Genomic DNA, 19,324 nt, shown 5'->3' on the forward strand with positions numbered 1-19,324 from the left:
CTACCGTTCAGGAGTTCAGTCTAGTATTTTCGTTTACAAGAATCGCAGAGGTAACAGCTGTCTTTTAGCTATTAGAGATGACAACACTCTTATAGAATTCATTAGTGTCAGTCAGGTTCATCAGTATCCATTTGGCTTTGAGTGGAAAACTTTAAGGGGGTATTCCAGACAGTTTACCCCTTGTACTATTTGATATATCCTCAGAATAGGTCATCTGTAGTTGATTGACGGGGGTCTGCCACTCCGGACCCCTGACTATCAGCTGATCTCAGCCCATGCACTCACTGCAGCCGGGCCACATTTTGATAGCTCTGTCTGCATTTGGGTCGGAGCCAGAAGTGTAGTAGAAGATATAGCTCCCATGGATTTCATACGGACTGGTTGAATGCATTGACAATATCCATGAGTTATTTTAACTGTTATATCGCAGTGATGTGCTTTTATGATTTCTATGGTTCTCGGTTAGCTTGGCTAAATGCACTGAAGCCTATGTACTAAGACTGCTTGTATGCAGTTCTGGTAAGACTTCACTAACATTTAATATTTCAATACTGTGATTAATAATTATTTGCTTTTAAAACTAACAGGGAGAGCGGCTGAGCCATGCTGTTGGATGCGCCTTTGCTGCCTGCCTTGAGAGAAAGCAGAAGCGTGAAAAGGAATGCGGAGTGACTGCCACCTTCGATGCCAGCAGGACTACTTTTACCAGGGAGGGCTCCTTTAGAGTAACCACTGCTACAGAACAGGCGGAGAGGGAGGAAGTTATGAAACAGATACAAGACTCCAAGAAAGGTGCCTTTATTTTCAAATTGTATATTCAGTGCTGTCAGGATTTTTTTTTTCTGCGTAGTCATATTTATATCTTTTTACCAAAAAAGACTGATTGCCCTAATAACCCCAAAAGCCCAAGGCCCAAAATAAAAAAGCAGCAACAGCACATAGTCTCCTGCCCAGATGGTAGGCAGGAGAGAAACTAATCCAAATACACAGGACCGCATTGCCATGGGCAGTTCCATTGTGTATTTTTGAACATTTCTTCAATACTGGCTTGTAGCCTAAATTGGAGAAGTATATTTGTTTGTGGTCTTTTCATGTTGGTCCCAATATAGGACCTTTTAATCATTAAATAAATCAATAAAGGTTACGTTTTAGGGGTCCCACCCAGTGATTACTTAATTCCCCTCCTGGGGCCTTTCCGCTTCAGTGACTACAGTACTGCATACCTGATGCGCTGAGCCCTGGACAGTGCATCAAATCTGGCTGGCAGCGAGCATATTAAGGGGAGAAGCCTTCAGCAGTATGGGACAGCTACTCCATGCACAGTATGCCACCATGGAAAGGGCAGCAGAGGCAGGAAAAAGCTGGTGACACCGGAGCAAGTAGTAGGAGAAATACAATAGGAGCAATCAATAAAATGTATAAAGCAGGCTTTAGTTAGGTGAATACGGATTTCCCTAGCAAGGATTTCTTAGTTGCATAGCAGACGGGATTTCGAATGAAAAATGTACAGAATAGATTAATGGGACATATTGTAAAAATGATTAGAATCGCCTATTCTGTAAACTAAAAAAATTATTAGAAAGACAGATTAGATGTAATGGTTTCTTATGCAGCTACTTAGACACAAATCTTGTTTGTGATTTTTACCTTTCTTGCAAAGCATAAATATATTTTTGTAATGTTTAATGTTATATTACAAGAGTTTGTGATTAAAAATCTAATGTTAATAAAAAGACTGTTACTCCAGCACACTTTATGATAAAGTGTAAGATTACCTGATTTGAAAGGCACGCACCTCTTAAGAGACCTGTCACATAGGAAGAAAATTGTTCTGCAAGATGCAGTAAAATTTGCTCCCCGGCATGCAGATTTTCATGTGGAATTGGTAATGCCTTAATTCTGCATCAAAACCTGCATTTAAATAAGCTGTATTATTTTTTGCGGCAAATTCCACTGCGTGTCCTAACTTAATCTATAAGCCCCACATGCATCTTCAAAATATGTCAAACTGTCGAACTCTGCGTAAAATATGGCCCAATGTCCACAGGCGGATTGGATTTGCAGAATCCACACGGGTCACCTGCACAGATGATCCACAATTCAAAATGCCCATAGGGAAGCATTAGCATCTACAACTTAATTCAAGCAAGCGGATTTGATTTGCGGACTGTTTGGTGCGGAAAACAAATCACAGCATGCTCCATTTCAGTGCAGATTCCGTGCGGACCGGCTCAGTAGAAGTCAATGGGTGCGGACGATTTGCAGTGCATCCGCAAATACAATTGTGGATGCACTGCGAATTTGATGGTTAAAATCAATTTGGGAGGTGGGGTTGCAGATTTGTTTCCACGCGGATGATCCATAGTACATCCGCACTGAAAAACCATTGCATCCGCGTTTTCCTGCATATGGTTTTTGCAAGCATCCCACTGCGGAAATCCGCATGCGGAACCCGATTCGCCTGTGGACATAACGCTTATGTCCATGTCTGGGTTGGATTCTGTCTATGAAATCTTGCAGTGGAATCGGACCCAGCACCCCCAGAGACCCCATACTCACCTGTCCGGATTTGACGCCAATGTCCCGTCCAGCGAGCTGCAGTGCATAACGCAGCTTCCCGCAATACTTCCACAGTGTTCACAGCGCCACGGGGGCATGTGAGAATCGTTTAACACAGCATGTCCATGGACGGACATTGCTGTGGAATTCGTCCATCAGCATTGGGCCTAAGCCTTTAAGGTTTTATGGAAATGAAAGCAACCACCAAAATTTGCGCCTTTTATGTGAGGACAAACTCCCTCTTAATCTGTTTTCATTCTGTGTTTAGTTGGCGATCCTGAACCAAAGCCTGTAATGCCCGTTGCTACCACATCTGCCACAGTGACTTTGACTGCCCCACCCCTGCCATCCTCACCAACGTCTGAGCTCCATGTCCTCCAGGAGAACAAAGATGGAAACAACCCTCACATGATCCCACGTAGACATGCACCTGTGGAACAACTGGCAAGGCAAGGCTCTTTTAGAGGATTCCCTGTTCTCAGCCAAAAGATGTCCCCCTTTAAACGACAGCTTTCTCTAAGAATTAATGAATTACCATCCACTGTGCAGAGGAAGTCTGATTTCCAGATTGCCAACCCAGGTAAGACAAAGGAATTTGTTGCTCTGTTTTTTTCCATATGTGCAACAATAATTTTATTTTTATAGGGTAAGGGAATTCCCTGTTGGGAGTGAGGCTGTTGTAGCTACAGTCAAGAACGGTAATGAGCGGATGAAGAAGAATCAGTAGACTCATATTGGAATGAATTTTTATTTTCATTTCCATTCCACCTGACCGGTTTCATGATTTAATGATATTCTGAGAAAAATAACGTTTTCATAGTTGTAGGATCTGTAGTTCCCACCTTTTTTTTGTAGTTATGTGAATCTGATCTCTTCTAGACAGAAGGGTAGTTTATGAAATATTGGAGCCATGTGCATGCTTGTGCAGAACATATCCAAAGGCTAGGGTGTTCTGTTTGGTCACACAGGTAGAGGGATTGAATGCCTTTTACTTTTTTCTTTTACTAGGCCGCCTGCAGACGAGCGGGTCGGATCCGGCAGCGAGAATTCTCGCCGCGGGACTCGACCCGAGAGCCTGCAGGGACGAGCGCGTACTCACCCGCGCCTGGCGGCCCCGGCTCTTTCATGTGCCGGCTGCCGCGCAGCCGGAATATGCGCAGACCGGAGCCGGCGGGCCGGGTGAGTGCGTGCCCCGCACAAAAATAAAACATGCCGCGGTTTGTTTGCCGCACGAGATTTCGCGCGGCCAAACCGCGGCCGTCTGCATAGGAGTGCGTATTTTAATGCACTCCTATGCAAACTTTCAGTGGCGGAAAGCCCGCGGGAAATACCGCGGCGGGATTTCCGCCCGTGTGCAGGCGGCCTTAGGAAGATATTTTACCAGCTCTGTGGAAAATAAAGAAGATTTATCTAAAAAAAGAACCTAGTGTCTTTAAAAAAAAAAAAACGTTCACTATCCTCACAGAGTTAGCAAGTGCAAAAGATGCTTCAATTACAAATTTTTTCTTTCAAGTTCATGTCTCTGCCACCCACCCAATTCTAACTAGAGTATTAATGTGTAGGATAGTTTGCCTGAGCATTCCTTTCTCCTACTTCCTTTACATGCAGTTATTCTTTGACATATATTTGGGCATTCACTTTGACTAGACAGATTTGTAGGTAATTAATAGAATCGTTTGCTAAAATCGGGAATTGTATAGTGTCCAGATAGGAGTCCATTTCGGTCGGTGAGGAATTCGCAGTAGACCGGTTAAAGTGTTAAAGAAACAGTTGAGGATGAGATTATTGGCAAGTATGGTACCATTGCTTGTGCTGATATGGAGAATAGTAGAAAACTGGGATTGTTTAACCAAATGTGCTAATGGTTTGCAGAAGTGGTTCAAAGTTTAAAAAAAATATTATTTTGTAAAGAACAATAGTAAAGCTGCCTGTTCTTAGAGATGTTACATGAATAGTCTACCTGGGGTCGGCCACACCACCCTGTTCACCTCACTAGGGTAAACACATACAAAAGCCTCCAGGGAGAGGCACGGGGAAGCCAACTCTGTATACTTGTCTGTGGAGTCCTTTTTAATATATGATATAGTAGAACGTATGCAGCTGCGTAGGTATGCCTTGAAGGCATCCCATATAACAAAGGGGTCTGAAAAGTCTGCATTATCTTGTATAAAGAGATTTAAGCTGCCTGCACACGGCAGAGCTGGATTCTGCATGTGGAATCCCTCAGCGAAATCCGGCCCTGGAGGCAGTGGCGTCTGCGCGTACCTCTCATGGTCTTCAGCTGCACTGCGGATGGACCCGGCGGCTTGCTGTCGGACACACGCAGTACAGATTTAAAAAATTTTTTTCAAATCTTTCTTTTCCCCCCACAGCCCTGTCTGCAATGTTTATTGCAGACGGGCCGCAGGTAGGACGGCTTCCATTGACTGCAATGGAAGCCGTCCTTGCGGAGCCTGCACAAAAATAGAGCATGCTGTGTGTTTTTTTTTTTCCCCTTCTGCTCGCAGAAACCACATGTGGTTTCTGCAGCTGTGAAGGAAAAAGTATTTTTCCATAGCATGCTATGGACGGTATTTGCTGTGGATCCACGGTGCAGATGCCCACCGCGGGTTCCACAGCAAAAATCCACAGTGTGCAAGTGGCATTTTTCCCTAAAGGGACAGCCACAAAGAATTAACTTTCCAATGCATAGGTTGAACATTGCTAGACATTAGGAGTTTTAATAAATTTGGGAACTGATTGGATCAGGCCCTAGATAAGTATTATATAAAATCTATACAGTACATAACCCTGGGTTTCCCAACATATAATCAATTTGTAAAAGTGTATTTCTCTGTATAGTGCGATACTATATAGTGGTATGATATGGGCTGTATGTGCAGCATTATATAGACATGGTGTGGAAATACTTTGGAATTGAATTCTGCATCTTATGAGAAATTGTCTACAAGTGACATGGGGGAGTAAATCGGCCCGCTTATCTTTGTTTTGGCCAAGGGTCGCATTTTCTACAGCTCTTTTGAGCTAGAACCTTTTGTTATGGATGACTAGACCACGTGTACAGTGCTGTTTTATTAGTAATCTTTGCCTTGGGATTAGTGTAAAAAGTCCTTTTTGATGCCTTTTTCTTGTTCTGCTTGTCAATGTACTCCCAATTTCTAGAAAAAGATACACTATTGACAAACGTATTGGGGGACACTCAGAACGTGATTTAAATTCAATATTCACAGTTTACAATAGGGCCTTGGTCCTCCTTTAGCCTCAATGACGGCAGCGACCCTCCTAGGCTGCTTTCCACCAAATTCTGATAATGTGTGGGGGGGATTTGCTTCCATTCCTCGAGGAGCGCTTCAGATTGTGGTGCACGGAATGTTGGGCGTGCACGGATACGGCATTCTAGTTCGTCCCAAAGAGGCTTGATGAAATTGGGCAGTCCAGTCAAGTTTGCAAACGCTTTGCTCCTCAAACCAAGCCTCAACACTATGTGCTGTATGACATGAGACACACAGCTGTACTAAAGTATTGCTACAGGGTAGGTGATGCCACATTGTCCAGAATGTTTCTGTACCCATTGGCATTGAGGGTGGACTTCACTATAACCAATGGCCCTAGTCCTTCCCAGCAGAAATACTCCCACACCGTAATAGAAGCTCCTCCAAACCTCACTGTTGGGACGATGGGGTTGAGTACAAACCGCTCTCCAGGCAACCACCACACCAAAGTGCGGCCATCTGATCGGAAGTACTGTGATTCATCTGTCCACTCATCTACAGTTCAAGAAGGACGCTCCAAGCATCATCGCAGGCTCCTCTGTATTCACTGCTGTGAGGTTGTGTGCGGACGCTTATCTATGGGAACTCTTTACATGTAGTTCCCTTTAGATGGTTCTGGAGCTAATGGATGTTCCAATGGCCTGTGAGACCTCATGAGCGAGTGTTTCGGCAGACGACATGTGTGATGCCTTCACCACTCGTCCAAGGCTTTGTTATCCACGTTCTATGAGTTTACCAGATGCCTTCTATTTCTGAAAAACATTGCTTAAGAGATGAATTTGGAAGGTCCTAAAGCGCTGCGATGTCCCATACTGATTGATTGCTCAGTTGACATCCCAACACCAGATTAGACGTTATCAGCTCTACACCTAGGGCATTCTGGTTTCTGTACTGGGATATACCTGTGTGATGCTCTTTTATTCCTAATGTGCACCCATCTGATTTGCGGATCCCCTTCGCCTGACAGCACAGGACTGGTGGGGGGCCAATACTTTTGTTAACATAGTTTATTTTGAATATTGATCTTTTGAATTTTTATTTTCATATGCTTTCTTTGTAAAAATACGTCCACTGTCCTCATTGCTATAATTTTGTTTCCTACAGTTTTTTTCCCTTTTCAACTTTTTAATAGCCTTTTGTATTACAGTACCTGAGATAGAAGGAGAGACTGACAGCATTAGCGCCTTGTGCTCCCAGATTACCAACACTTTCAGTGCCCCACCTGAGGACCCGTTCATGTCAGCACCCATGACCAAACCCACCACACCACAGTCCCCACAATTTGAAGGTCTGTACTGGATTAGCTCTTCATTAAAGAGTTTGTCTTGAGTTATAGTTTATCTGTAGGCCTCCTTCTGCATGTACTAAAATGACAAATGGTGATATGCTCACCTCTCCCACTGTATCATGCGATGCTGCTCTGGGACTCCCCTCTTACGTCACGTTTACGGGCTGCCCCGGCCTATTTACAGGACGTCACAGACACTGCAGCCAATAGCAGAGCTCCGAGCTCGATCACTGAGCTCTGTCATTTGCTGCAGTGTTTTTGATTTGTTAACAAACACAGGCGCAGAGGATTGAGCAGCGGCGTGGGGGAGAAGGGAGTATAGCATTATTTGTTGTTATAGCGCATGCAGAAGGGGTTTTATAGATAAACTATAACTCGGGCAACCATTCATCTGTGGCAACTTATTTATACATTTAAGGCTTGTTTGTTAATAATTCACTCATCGGTTCATACTACTAAATTTAATATATTTTACTCCTTTGCATTATTTTCTATGTACTGTAAATTACTATAGGCCTGTTTATATTCAGGGTGATGGTCTCACTAGGAAACCCAAATATTCCTCAACTTAAAAAAAAAAAAATTTGCCATGGTTCCCTAAAAAAAAAATTGACATGGTTGAAGATTATGGAGTAGATAATGAAAACTGTTTAAAAGGAAAACTGCTTTGCAATATACAAGGTAAATACTCAATTTTCATAGGGAACTGTACAAAAATTAGAATGTGATTGAGGAATGTCTCCTAGCGAGAATATCTCCCTGTATAATCAAACTAGACAGATGCAATAACCTATGGAACAGTGTCACTTTTACAGGGCTATACACCTTACTTAAGAATCGACTGTGTGTGTAGCCTGCTTCCTCGTGTCTGCTGTTGGGGATTTCAGTTTGATTTCGGGTGTTGGTACGAAAAAACCTATGAGGGGCACAATTGTGAACTCTGATTTTAATGTAGCCCTCTTACTTTATTAACAATTAGCCCCCAACACTCTGTAATATGTATATTCTTTAGAAGTTAGTGCATATCGGCATCAGGCCAATAGAAACTGGGGCATCTAAGAACCAATGTCCAGGGGCAGATCTGATTTGCAGAATCTGCGTGGGTGATGCGCACTGGAGATCCGCAAATGAAGCTGCCCATAGGGATACATGGGTGTCCGCACATGAATTAAAGTATGTGGATTTGCGGACCTTTTGGTCTGGAAAACAAATCGCAGCATGCTCCATTTCCGTGTGGATTCTGCTGGAAAGCAGGAGTTGAAAAAAAAAAGAGAGAGAAAATCGCACTGCGCATGTGCAACGGCTGGCACATCCACAGTGAAGAAAATAAAAGACCAAGACAGGCACGCAGAAGACCCAGACGGGTAAGCAGTGTCCTCAGCCGCAGGCAGGGTTGGATTCTGCGGCAGGCTCCTGCATGCGGAATCCGATCCACCCGTGGACATTGGGCCTAAGGTGTTTGGTCAGGGGGAAAGGTCTCCTCTTTCAGCCTATGGGAAACCTGTAACAAGATCACTAGGTGGCAATGGGCTGCCATGGCAGTTGATGACCTAACAGAGGCCTAATACTCTTCCTGTCCGTTTTACACTGGCAGGCAATAATGCCCTGGAAAATTAAGAGCTTCATTTATCAAGTCTCTAACGGTAAGACTGTCCTTGTTACTCAAAGAAGCAATCGGAGCACAAGTTTTGGCTTTCCAGAGCAGTTTGAGAAATGATAGCTGAGCTCTGATTGGTTGCTGTGGGTAACAAGGTCAGACTTACTGCTAGGGCCTCATTTATCAAAAGCCTCTAAGGATTGTAGCTTCAAAGTTAAATATAAAAAGCCCTTCCCAAAAAAAACTTGGAGGAGAAAAGGCACATTTACTCCTCATCGCATTTGGCATGAGAAATAAACCACAAAAACTGTGGAAATACTTCTTTGGGATTTTTCCCTTTTTTTTCAATTCTAAATGCCCAAAATAGGCTGTCCCTTAAAAAGTACCTGCACTTTCACTTCGGAGTGCTGCGGCTCTGTCGGCTGTTTTTGTCTCCTTCCCGCAGCTGAAGACCACTCCATGTAGCACTGAAAACAGCCAACGGTGCGGGAACACTCCGAAGTGGAAGTGCAGGTGCTCTTTAAGGGGTAAATCATAGAACACAAAAAGATTTTAATGAGTAATGTTAAATTCCCAGGATTTTAGGCTTAGTCTAGCTATTTTTGTGAATGTTGGTTTCTGCTATATGTGCTTGTCCCTGCATGAGCTAACCTCTTAATTGTCATGTTTCAGTGAATGGCACTGCCTCTGCATTCACACTGCCTGCTGCTAAGCCTTCACAAGTCTCTGTGGCCCCCATAGCAGCACCTGTTCGTGAGACCAATCCATGGGCAAATGCTCGTACATCTGCGCAACAAGTTGCTAGCACCGGAGCACAGCCTGTGGCCACTGTTGTTGGTAAGACAACATTAGATGTCAAGTCCTGCACAGGCTCGTTGTTGTTGGCTGCATGTTTCTTGCTAAACACAGGAACGGTTTACCTTCTTTCCTCTCCTGGTGTGTGTCCCCATCTTTCACAAGAGCTGCGCAGACAGAACACTGCTGCTTAAGCAAACTAGGAGCTGATATACTGGTCATCTGATTTGTAGCTTAACATGTCATTGGAGAATGATCTATTATGTAAATCAAGTTTTATGTTATACATTTTTTTTTACTTTTTCATATATCATGATCTATATTTAAAAAATAAATAAATAAAAAATCCTACAATTTTCACACAGACCGCAGAGCCTAATAGTCTGACACTTCCTGTTCTTTTACAGAAAACTCTTCAGCAGTCATCTCATTATCACAGGCAAAATTAGGTAACGCAGGATACATTATTCACATAGAAGATAATCACAGCTCACTCCCCCTCCCTGCACAATCACCTCTGTGTATGTCACAAATCTTGCCTAGAACAGTCTCCCATAGAAGTCAATGGGTCAGCTCCTGTCTATTGCGGTCTGTGAAGCTGCTGTAAAGGCAAGATGGCAGTCTCCATAGTTATGTACAGACAATAGAATTAAGCAGAAATTCAATCAGAAAACTAAAAAGGATAAGACAAATAGAATGTTTTACTATCTGCTGTTAAATAAAAAAATACAGGTGCTGCATTCTTTTTTTTAAACTCCTTCCTGTGGCGAACCCCTTTATATCTCAATACACAAACGATCTTTCTTTGTGTTAAATTATGATGAGGTGACAAGTTTGCAGTATTCAAGCACAGATTTCAATACTTTAACCCTGCACAGACTAGCAATATCATGGGCTTGTACCAAGTATTCTGCATTACTTTTGAATATCTGTTCAGATTGTACAATCTGTATTTACATCCCACCCCCAAATTTCTTTGACAATGTCAAAAATAGTTGAGCCTCGTGTGGCACAGAGTGTTAACTCGCTCACTAACTGAAGGTTGCGGGTTCAATTCCTGCATGGTTCAGGTAGCCAGCTCAAGGTTGACTCAGCCTTCCATCCTTCTGAGGTCGGTAAAATGAGTACCCAGCTTGTTAAGGGTAATTTTAAAAAAAGTGGATAAAAGCGCTGCAGAAGAAGTTGGTGCTATATAAATAAGATTTATTTCATTTAAGATGATTTAATAAGATGTTTTTCTTTCCTCAGGGCCGGAATTTGGATCTGCATCTACTGTAGTCCAGTCCAGTCACAAGCGGACTCCTTCAGAGGCAGACCGTTGGCTCGAAGAGGTGTCTAAAACAGTTAAGGCTCAGCAAAGACAATCTCCTGTCCCGGCTCCAGTCATTCAAGCGCCACCTTTGCTGCATCCTGTTGTTGCTAATGCACCAAATCCTACTCAGCCTTACCCAGCAAACTCTTTTATAGCTCCACCAACTGTGCCAGTTGCCATAGTCCCAACTATACCACCAACATTTATGCCTGTACAGCAGCCTTACCCTGTAGCGAATGGAATGAGTTACCCAGCTCCTAGCGTCCCAGTTGTTGGCATCACACCTTCACAGATGGTTGCTAACGTATTTGGGGCTGCAGGTCACCCACAAGTTTATCAACCAAGACCATCACCAGGTTTGGTCAAGCAACAGACATTCCCAACCTATGAGTCAAATAGCACCACCAGCAGTCCATTCTTTAAACCATCTCCTCAACAGCAAAATGGTTCAGTGGCATTTAATGGAGTAGACAGCAGTGGTTGGGATATGGGTGCCAGGCACCAAGAAGGGCAGACTTCATCTGCTGCTATAGACCCTTTTGAAGCCCAGTGGGCTGCTTTAGAAAGCAAGTCGAAAGCTCGAGGTAACCCTTCCCCAACGAATCCCTTCTCCAGTGATCTCCAGAAGACATTTGAAATAGAACTTTAAAGCCGCAATGAACGTGGGTCTACAAAGTGGGGGACTGGTATAATAATTATTTTTCTCATAAAATCTCTGTAGGATATTTCAGAAATGGACCAATGAGGGGCTTGAAAGTTGCAACGTTCACCAAAAAAAAGCTAAAATAAAAAAAAACCTATATTATATGAAGCAATGGGAACTTATCAGTGTTCTTCAAATCTTTCATAGCCTTCCCTTGCAAAGTTAACCAGAGAAGATTCTGTTCTGTGGTCATGGGATTGAAGATGAAAAGATGGACTTTATTTTCATTTTGAAACAAAGAAACATGGCTACATACCAGAGATATGACTCTCTGCAAAGCAATGTAGTAGTGCCTGAGCTTCCACATTCATAGAAGAAAATATATATGTACAGATCTAGAGTGTTGTATGGCGGACGTTCTGAACCCAATGCTGCCGGGCACTTGAGGGCCGCAGTGCACTGCACAGCACTGAATTGCAGCCACCTACTGGCAACCGAGGGAATAAAGCCAAAATCTTTATTTTTATGCAGATATTTTAACTAGTTTTGGGTTAATTAATGGTTGTATAAGTTTGTAAGTAATCTTGCCAAAGGTTAAAATGAAAAGAGGGTTCATTTGCTAGTAATGTATATAAGAGGTGATTTAGCTGCTAATTCTTGTTTGGAAGAAAACAAAACTGGACCGCCTTTGGTTTTACGTTCATGCCGTACGTCACCTTCAGATGTAAGTAGCCATTGCTTAATCAATTACGAGCAGTGAAATATCTCTTCTACTTTTAAACACAAACTAAAGAACAGTATTTGCGTGGTGGAAAAGCCATTGCAGAAGGCCTGTCTGTTTTGTTTTTTTTTCCTTCTTCCACAATTCAATATTGCCTAATATATGTATCTATATAAATGTTGTTTCCTTTGACAAACTGCTGTTTTTTTTGTCTGTTTGTTTTATATATTTTATATATTAATATATATTTTCTCATATATATTAATATATACAGTTTAGAGTTTTAATACCACTATTATGCACAGTATATCTATTGACTTATACAGCCTTTTTTTAATGTTCTTTGACTTCACTCTTTGTGTTCCTCTTTGTTCATCGCTTCTTGTATACCTCAATTCACAGAGATTCATCTTTATCGGTAAGATTTGGTCTTACAGTCATATATGTATATTTGTACCAATTTACTTTAACAGAATAAACATTGGTGGTGGAAATCATGACTTTCTCTTTGCTGCTTTCTGTGTGTTTTTTTTCTTTTTTTAGCAATACGTTTCATTGGCAAAGCAAAAAAAATTAAGTCAAGTCAATTCGTGATGGTTATGAAAACATATTTGATTTAAGTTTAATAATCCTTTCACTGCCAGATACATAATGCCAAAAATATGCGTAATACATCGTGAGCCAAAACAATTCTAATGAGTTTAAAATAAGATATTGATATTTTTTTACCTGCAGAGTTTATCTTTGACTGTTCCAAATTTTTTTGCCTGTTTAGACCTACACATGTGTTTGTATATGTGCAACCTAAGGTTTTATATTTAAAAGGGGTTGTATCGCTATTGCAAGTTATTCCCTATCCACAGAACCCTCACCACTGAGACCACCGCCAATCTTGAGAACGGGGGCCCCGTGTCCCCTGTCCACCTCACTGCAGAGTTAATGTGCCCCCTGCAGTGAGGAAGAGACTGAATGGACCGCTAGTCACGAATTGGGCTGTTGAGATAGCTGCGCAGGTGCCACTTGGCTATTTCTGTCGGTACTATTTGAAATTAATGGAACTATGACCGTGCGTGCTCGGTGCCCACTCCATTCACAGTGACATTACTGCAGGGGAAGAAGCGGCCCCTGCAGTGACATGAAAGCGCAACACGAGAGTCCCATTTTCGTGATCGGTGGGGATCTTAGCAATCAGAACCCCACTGAATAGCAAGTTACCCCTATCCTGTATATAGGAGATAACTTGCAATTGTGGTACAACCCCCTTTAATAGTATTTCCAGGTAGGTGAGCAGTTCAGTTACTCTCTCCTCTGCCAATGCTTTCACTTCCCAACAATTGCCCCAAGTGAATTCAGTTAAAAATACAGACCATAACCTATTGTCCACAACCTCTTTCCTACATACATCTCTGATGTAATCCCGCGATACTTGTGCAGCATACTCCCTACCTGAAATGATCAGACTTTCCCCCAACTATGAAACCTAGAAAACCCACCTTCTCAGAAGTGCCTGCAACCTATAATGACCCTTCTGCCACCTTACTACCATCTGAGTAGCTACTACCCTCAACTACTGTCTCCTTCCTCTGTACCAATGTGGCATTCTTTTAGTAATGTTTGTTGTGTACCAAAACCCTCTTCATGTGTAGTGTGCTGGAATTAATGACTTTTAAAAATAAATAGTAATTACATACATTTTCATTCAAGATCACCATCTAGGTATGAGCGCAACAATTATATGCAAGTCCATAACATACAGGTTGGATTACCTGCTAGTTAATGCCCTCAAATCTTGCTGTTTGGTTACTATTTAGCTCTGTTTCATTGGGACAGAGCTGTGACTATCTACAGTGAGGTTAAAGGGGTTGTCCCGAGGCAAAAGTGACTTTTTTTTTTCTGCCCAGTCCCCCTTCTAAATCAAACATTACAATGTACACTTGTAAAGAAGGTTTAAAGAAGGTATCTACTCACCATTCTAGCGTTTCATCAACTTATAAAACTTCTTTCAAAGATGGCCGCCGGTCCTTTCCCAGGGATGCACCGCGGTCTTCTCCCATGGTGCACCGTGGGCTCTGTGCGGTCCATTGCCAATTCCAGCCTCCTGATTGGCTGGAATCGGCACACGTGACGGGGCGGAGCTACGCGATGGCGCGTAGAAGGAGGTGGAGCCAGAACGCCGCTCGTGCCCGGACCGACCAGAAGGGAGAAGACCCTTCTGCGCAAGCGCGCCTAATCGGCGATTAGACGCTGAAATTAGACGGAGCCATGGAGACGGGGACGCCAGCAATGGAGTGCGTAAGTGAATAACTTCTGTATGGCTCATATCTAATGCACGATGTATATTACAAAGCGCATTAATATGGCCATACAGAAGTGCTTAACCCACCCCACTTGCTGCCGCGGGACAACCCCTTTAAGATGCACACCATGTCACCATTGGTTCGAGCTGCTGCTTCTTCACCTTCCATGGGGCTCTTACTATTTCTGATTGGGTGCTGTGTATTGACAAAAATCTAGTTTATATTGCGGAATGGTTTATTTTTGGAAAAACAGTTTTGGAATACAGTTATAGCTCATTTGTATATCAAAGAATGCTTTCTCTCAAGAAGGTGTAGTATTAGGATTAATGATGAATTTTTTGTGTGATTTAGTTGTTAGAAAGTGCTACGTTGTGGTGCTGTATATAGTATTATGCCTTTCCTTCCTGACTTATCTAATTACTTTCTTCCTAGCTCAACCCCTTCAACTTAGATTCTTGGCTTGATACCTCTACTTACCTACAAATGGCAGAGCCCCTGTGTGACAGTGTGGTGCCTCCATATGGCACTATATTACAAAAATGTTTCCCACAGCAGTGCTTCCCAAGTATGCCACAATTTGTGTTTTGGTTTTCTTTTTTAAATCTAGTTTTTCCTCCATGGGTCCCATTCTATTAAATGTGTTTTTATTCTCCTGGATGTATTTCCTTTTCACTTTAGAAAGTTTACCATTTATAAAGAAATGTGTTTTTCTGAATAACTACAGTAGTGTGTTGATCCGTTTCCTAAGACGGGATTTGCTGATGTTTTGGGCAGTTATCTTGCAATTTTCCTGTGCCAAAGATAGGAGTTGATACAAAAGAGAAAACTTTAGTCTCTTTTAGAACTGTTTCATATGCAGTGTAAATACTATAGAATTTCTGCATAAGATTTTGCTGCAGAAATTCCACAGCATTTACAGTACAAGCCCCGTGGGGATGTCTAAAATCTTCTTTACTGCAACAAATCCACATTTTTGAAAAACAAGTGGATTCTAAATTCATGTGTTTCTGTGTTGTGGATTTTTTGTGGATCTGCTGTGGATTTTAACCCTTGTAGTTCAATGGTTTAAAATCCACTAAAGTGGTCTCTGGTTTTCCTGCATATCTGAAGTTTATTTTCACTCTGCGGAAAGCCTGCGACAAATGCACACTGTGTGAAGGCACCCTTATATTTTCCCTCTTTTAGATCTACTGCTGACTTTGGTTCGAAAAATTATCAAAATTGCATCTGTGATCCCAGCCTTATATTGCATATCATATTCAGGCCCATATTCCCTGCATAGCAATAATAAGCAGTGGCAGAGGATCGCGATCATCCTCTATTGATTTCAATGGGGCTGGCCCCATTGAAATCAATAGAAGATTATCGCTACCTCCTGCCGTGGCTGTGACAGCCCCAGCAGTAGATTCCTTCAGCCCTGCTGGGATGGGAGGCTGTTTCCCTGTGGAAACGCCTCGCATCCAGGGCTGTGAGAGTGATATCAGGGCATCAATCACAATTCCGATATGGCTCTCATCAGTGTGCGGGTGCCCTAACTCAGGGGTCCCCAACTCCAGTCCTCAGGGACCACCAACAGGTCATGTTTTCAGGATCTCCTATAGTAAGAACACCTGTGGCAATGTGTGAGGCACTGACAATAATTACATCACCTGTGTAACACTGAGGAAATCCTGAAAACATGACCTGTTGTCGGTCCCTGAGGACTGGAGTTGGGGAACACTGCCCTAACTGACAGAGGGAAATAAAGAAAAAAAATTAAACCAGGATGCCTATGCATGACGGGAGAGGGGAGTCTGTTTGTGAGCCCCAGAAGTCGAGTAGATTTCGACACCACCCTTCCGCTGTGGCTTCTCCTCTGCCTCTGTCTGCAGTCACCTTACGTAGTGTCATCCATAGTTTATAATTCTACTAAATTATCCAATGAGACATTTTATAGCTATACGGTTAAAGGGGTTGTCCCGAAACGGTTTTTTTTTTTTTCAACCCCCCCCCCCCCCCCCCCCCCCCGAGACAACCCCAATGCAGGGGTTAAAAAAGAACACCGGACAGCGCTTACCTGAATCCCCGCGCTCCGGTGACTTCTTACTTACCCGGTGAAGATGGCCGCCGGCATCTTCTCCCTCGGTGGACCGCAGGGCTTCTGTGCGGTCCATTGCCGATTTCAGCCTCCTGATTGGCTGGAATCGGCACGGGGCGGAGCTACACGGAGCCCCATTGAGAAAGCAGAAGACCCGGACTGCGCAAGCGCGTCTAATTTGGCCATTAGACGGCGAAAATTAGACGGCAACCATGGAGACGGGGACGCCAGCAACGGAGCAGGTAAGTGAAAAACTTTTGATAACTTCTGTATGGCTCATAATTAATGCACAATGTATATTACAAAGTGCATTAATATGGCCATACAGAAGTGTATAGACCCACTTGCTGCCGCGGGACAACCCCTTTAAGTGTTGCAAGGCAAAATTTTAAACTTTCTCTGAGCCTGCAGGTCCCAAACAGAGTTGTTTGCAGTGGGTAAGACTATAAACATATTCCTAAAACAGGATGTTTAGTGCTAAATTATGCTAGGTGCCTTTCTAAGCTATGCATGTATGTTTAATTCTTTCTATGTTTCTGCTTATGAATTTAAAGGCATACAGTAAAAAATGCCTTTTATACAAAAGCAGGGTGTATCTGTTAGGTTTCTGGATGGAAAAATAAGACTGCGCTAATTTTTTGTCCAAAAAAAAAACAACAGAAACCTGATGGACTGGAAGCAAACGGAAGCCTTCCTGTTTGCTTTCAGTTTTTTGGTTTTTTATTTTATTAAACCCCATTAAAATAATTGGTGGGAGAAGGGTTGGTTAACATCTGTTTTATTTGTTTCTATCCTACAAAAACCGAGCAGAGAGACTGATTGTCGATTCATCCCCAGCCTACCATCAAGGCTGATGATGCTGTTTGTTACTTTGTGCCCTTTCTGTGGGGGATTGTAGGTTAGTGGCTATTTCCTAAACCTCTGGCTATGGGGAATTCAGCTTTGGTTATTCTACCATTCCCCTACACTATTTGAATATCTAAAATGGTTTTCTTGGAGGAATTCAGAAAACTTTTTTTTTTTGTTTGAGCCTTTAGGGTCAGTGGTTCCTGAAGAGGTTATGACATCATAGATGAAACTCGTTGAACTGTAACAGTTACAAATAGTCATCCAATTATTGTTACAATAGAGATAGAAAATCATCTTGGATTTTAAATTGATATTATTAGGGGATTTTTTTTGTTCTGGAGTCATCAATCTAATATCCCTTTGTGTCACCATATAGGGCAAGGGATAGTTATTTATCCAACAATTTATGACTTTTTGTAAACCCCCACTTATTAGTGAACGTCGCATGTGTGCGTGCATGTGTCTATTTGTCCAGGCCTAGGGCTAGTTTTTAATAAATACATTAAAAGTTCTATTTTAGGAAGGAAGTATCCAGTAAAATATTGAGTTTAGTTTGTATTTTCTGCTACAGTGAAAAGCCAGTTTTTTGGTTTGTTTTATTTTAAGCGCCATTGAAATAAATAGGGGAAGGGGGTTGGTTAATATCAGTTGTATTTGTTTCCATCCTACAAAAACAGAGCAGAGAGACTGATTGATTGTTTTGAACTAACTGACATCCTGTAGAGTTTGGTGGGTTTGGCCACTTTCACACCTGCGTTAGGGCTCAGTTCAGGGTTTCAAATTGTCACCCCAGATACAAACTTGTATCTTTAGGAATAAGGCCACCTATAATTGGCCCTGAACATCATCTTGGCTCTACAATTACACATAGTTAACACCATAATATAGATTAAAAAGTTTGCAACTAAACACCTTGTGAAAGCTTCAATGTGCATTCAAGAGGGTGAAGGAATAACGTCTCCTGATGGCGTCATGTTTTCCCTACACAGCAGAATCCTATCTAATCTGTATTAAATACGTGTATATGTGGCCTAAGGCCTCGAGATGTGCTTGCTTATATTTAAAGGGATTTTCCAGAGAAATGCTACTAATGACTCCTCATCAGGATAGGTCATCTATAGTTGATTGGCTGAGGAACCTAGCTTATCAGCTAAACGGGCACCCACGGTCAGCATTGCAACACTGGTAATTGTGCAGCGGCTGGCAATTGTACCTGCAGTTACAAGCACAGGCCACTACTCAAGGGTTGGAGCAGCAGCTTCTGCTCTGTACCCCTGTGTGTTGCAGTGTGACAAGTGTGTGCCTGTTCAGCTGATTGGCCAGGGTCCCGAGCTCCTAAACCTAGCCAATAAAGTATTGATGACCTATCCTGAAGACTGGTCATAAATAGTATTTCCCTGTAAAACCCCTTTAACAGCGAGTATTCTAGAAACACCCAGATGTCCCACAGTGGTTCTGCTAAACAGAGGTTCTTAGGCCCCCTGCACACGACAGAGCCAGAATCTGGATGCATCCACGCTTACCTGCTCTATCACAGTCTTTTCTGTACTGAGGAAGGACCCGGTGGCTCGCGGACGCATATACGCAGTACAGATTTTTTTTTTTTCCCCCTCTGTCCTTTCCGCAATGTTCATATGGAAGCTGTCCATGTGGAGCCTGCATAAAAATGGAGCATACTGCAATTTTTTTATTATTTTTTTCCTCCAAGTGAAAATTGCAATTGATTTCCGCTCATGTGTAGGAAGCAGCGGATCTCCATAGGAAGCAACAGGTGGTGTATGCTATGGATTCCGTAGCAAATATCTGCCCCTGTGCAGGAGGCGTTGCATGGTAAGAATCAATAGCACTTTGGTTAAGTAGAAATGTGGCGGGAGAGGGGTCTGGAATATGGACTGTTATGGCCCATTTGAACAA

General features: G+C 42.6%; 1 protein-coding gene across 7 annotated transcripts in view; it reads left to right on the forward strand.

Annotated features, from left to right (window-relative positions):
* The window catches only part of NUMB (NUMB endocytic adaptor protein), a 127,710-nt gene extending 115,026 nt beyond the window's left edge, over nucleotides 1–12,684 (forward strand). For 4 of the 7 annotated variants that reach the window (XM_066608349.1, XM_066608354.1, XM_066608350.1 and 1 more), the window contains 5 exons: nucleotides 588–792; nucleotides 2,828–3,139; nucleotides 6,964–7,119; nucleotides 9,389–9,553; nucleotides 10,760–12,684. In XM_066608349.1, the coding sequence (XP_066464446.1) occupies nucleotides 588–792; nucleotides 2,828–3,139; nucleotides 6,964–7,119; nucleotides 9,389–9,553; nucleotides 10,760–11,472 (1,551 nt within the window). In that variant the 3' untranslated portion in view covers nucleotides 11,473–12,684. The remainder of the gene's footprint in view (nucleotides 1–587; nucleotides 793–2,827; nucleotides 3,140–6,963; nucleotides 7,120–9,388; nucleotides 9,554–10,759) is intronic. The other 3 variants (XM_066608352.1, XM_066608356.1, XM_066608355.1) reach the window with 2 other exon arrangements.
* Nucleotides 12,685–19,324: the final 6,640 nt, after the last annotated feature.

The sequence above is a fragment of the Eleutherodactylus coqui genome, chromosome 6, assembly GCF_035609145.1.
Source record: "Eleutherodactylus coqui strain aEleCoq1 chromosome 6, aEleCoq1.hap1, whole genome shotgun sequence".
NCBI lineage: Eukaryota > Metazoa > Chordata > Amphibia > Anura > Eleutherodactylidae > Eleutherodactylus > Eleutherodactylus coqui.